The sequence below is a fragment of the Cariama cristata genome, unplaced genomic scaffold, assembly GCF_000690535.1.
Source record: "Cariama cristata isolate BGI_N322 unplaced genomic scaffold, ASM69053v1 scaffold23860, whole genome shotgun sequence".
NCBI classification, from domain to species: Eukaryota; Metazoa; Chordata; class Aves; order Cariamiformes; family Cariamidae; genus Cariama; species Cariama cristata.
Window position 1 is genome coordinate 4,007 of NW_009594424.1, and position 2,371 is coordinate 6,377.

The window sequence follows — 2,371 nt, forward strand, 5'->3', positions numbered from 1 at the left end:
CTTTTCCCTTACCCAAACCAACTTCAGCCAGACACATGTTGATAAGCACAGTAAGACTGGTCTTCTCTCGATATTAATTCCTAGAGGATGACTTAAGATCAGAGAATTTGGTATATTTGTCAGGTTTGGATTTTTTTTCCCTAACTTGAACTGTCTTGTCAACTTAAGACCAAGATGTAAGAGTGTTACAAGTCTTAATTCTGCCTTGGTTTTTGGTCAAACAGCACAAGCTGCAAAGAAACCCTGGGGCTCTATAGAGCATCAGTCTGGAAATCCCTTGTTCTAGGATGCCAATGGGGCTGCTCAGGGCAGCGAGAAGGAATTTGCTGGGTTTGTGGGTTTTGTGTGCTATAGACCGTGCCCCCCGTACCTATCCAGCCTTTCCCTTGCTGGGCAAGAGGGAGGATGGTGCTGATGGCTCTGAAACTGGACTGAGGGTTTGGTCCTGAGCGTTAGTGCAGACTTGTGGTGTCAAACAGCTGCTCAGCTGATGCTCTTGCACCGGTGAGCTGCCGGCTGAGTTACATGAAACGTACTCTCCACGTTCGTTAGTTCAGGTACGTCAGCGTGAGTTCTCTCTGCCTCGTTCGCGCCAGGATGGGCTGGATGGCAGTCTTGGCTTTCACCGTTTCAGAATGAGCTGGTCTCAGAGAAGCCTTTTGTCTTTTCTCCTCTGGATTGCAACACAGCACCCATCTCCGCAGTGCTCCTTCCTGCTGTCTCTCGGTCTGGTCTTCCCAGCTCCCCCCTGCCGAGGTGTTTGTCAGCCCTGCCACGCTGTTAGCATGTGGTCTGTGCCCGCATGTTCTTCAGTCGCCTTTTCCCTGTTGTTGCAGGGTGGAGCATGCACGGATGCATGCCAAGCACCGTGGTCACGAGGCTATGCATGCCGAAATGGTCCTCATCCTTATCGCCACGCTAGTGGTGGCACAGCTCCTGTTGGTTCAGTGGAAACAGAGGCACCCTCGCTCCTACAACGTAAGTGTCTCCCACACAGCCATTTTGTCTCCGAGGCTGGATGCCACCCTTTAGCTGATGAGAAATGTGTTCCTTTTTTTCTCCTCTTGTCTGGTGTTGAGATGCCCTCGTCTTCCAAGCGGCGTGTGGGGATTCTAGATAGGTATGAGGATGGATGTGCCTCGAGGCCTCGAGTTTCTGTTATAAGTGATGCCAGTAACTCGATTTTACATAGTGCTTTGGCATCAGGTGATGGGACAAGCAGATCTCGGGTATTGTCCCGAGGGTAACACAAAGGGAAGCTGCGTTTCGTGGGTGCTTCCTCAGAAGCAATGGGGGCTTCTTGCTGCCGAGACCCTGGGTTTGATGGTTCCTGCAGCACGATGGGGGTTGCCCGGCAGTGCTGTCTGCTGAGCAGACCTGCCTCTTACTGATGCTGCTGGCTTGTCAGGGACTGTTATTTTACCTGAACCAACCTCACTCTGACTTCCTTATCATAATGAATGTTTCCAGGCAATACCTGTAATCCTCTATGAACTTTAAACCGAACCCATTTGCCTGTTCCCCTCCAGCAGCACCACAGGAGCTCAGCTGGATGGCCGTAGGTCCCTTTTGGGAATAGGCTGTAGGGAGAGGCGAGTCTGAAACCTTTTACTGCGCCCGTCTCCTTGTTTAATGCTTGCCTGACCTGTCTGTGGCTGCAGTGTTTGGGACCCTTGGGAAGGCGAAGGTTTATATAGCCACCTTATGACAGCTAGTTAGGTGGATCACCTCCTGTACCTTCCTCTGGAGATGTTTCCCCTGCGTTCTCCCTCCACCGCTAGTCCTTTGCTACCAAAGATCGCCTGGCTACTGCCTCCACCTCCCTCAGTCAGGCTCTGAGCCTCTTCTCTGAGTTCTGGGTGCCACAGACCAAACCTCCCGAGTTTCCTGGTGCTATTTGGGGCCCTTTGATGCAGGCAGGGGAACAGCTGCCAGGACTGACAGGGTGTTTCTGTTGTCTGATGACTAGAGAACCAGCTCAAAATGCCTTTTCTCTGTTCCTGCAGATGGTGACCCTCTTCCAGATGTGGGTAGTGCCTCTGTACTTCACGATCAAGTTGTACTGGTGGCGGTTCCTGGTAATCTGGGTGCTCTTCTCGGCAGTCACAGCTTTTGTCACCTTCAGGGCAACTCGAAAACCTCTGGTACAGACAACGCCCAGGTTAGTATACGTGTTCCTGGGAAAACTCCTCAGCCCCAGGGTAACCAAAACAAGGAGCTCTTTCCAGTTTTCCTGCCACAGATCATTGTCTTAAACTTTGCACCCTGGGAGCGTGCAACCCCTGCCCGCACTGCCCGTGTCGGTTGGTGTGAAGCACGAAGCGGCTGCTGGCAGCCAGCCCGATGCACGTGGTACCCAAGTGGGTGGTGG

At 52.4% G+C, this 2,371-nt stretch overlaps 1 protein-coding gene across 1 annotated transcript; it reads left to right on the forward strand.

The window, feature by feature from the left end:
- Positions 1 to 836: 836 nt before the first annotated feature.
- Positions 837 to 2,201, forward strand: LOC104160042 (RING finger protein 121-like; the record flags this gene model as incomplete). The annotated part of the gene is made up of 2 exons (XM_009698099.1): positions 837 to 978; positions 2,007 to 2,201. Coding segments are annotated over 2 exons (337 nt in total), but the record flags the coding sequence as incomplete, so codon positions are not given.
- Between the last annotated feature and the right edge of the window lie 170 nt (positions 2,202 to 2,371).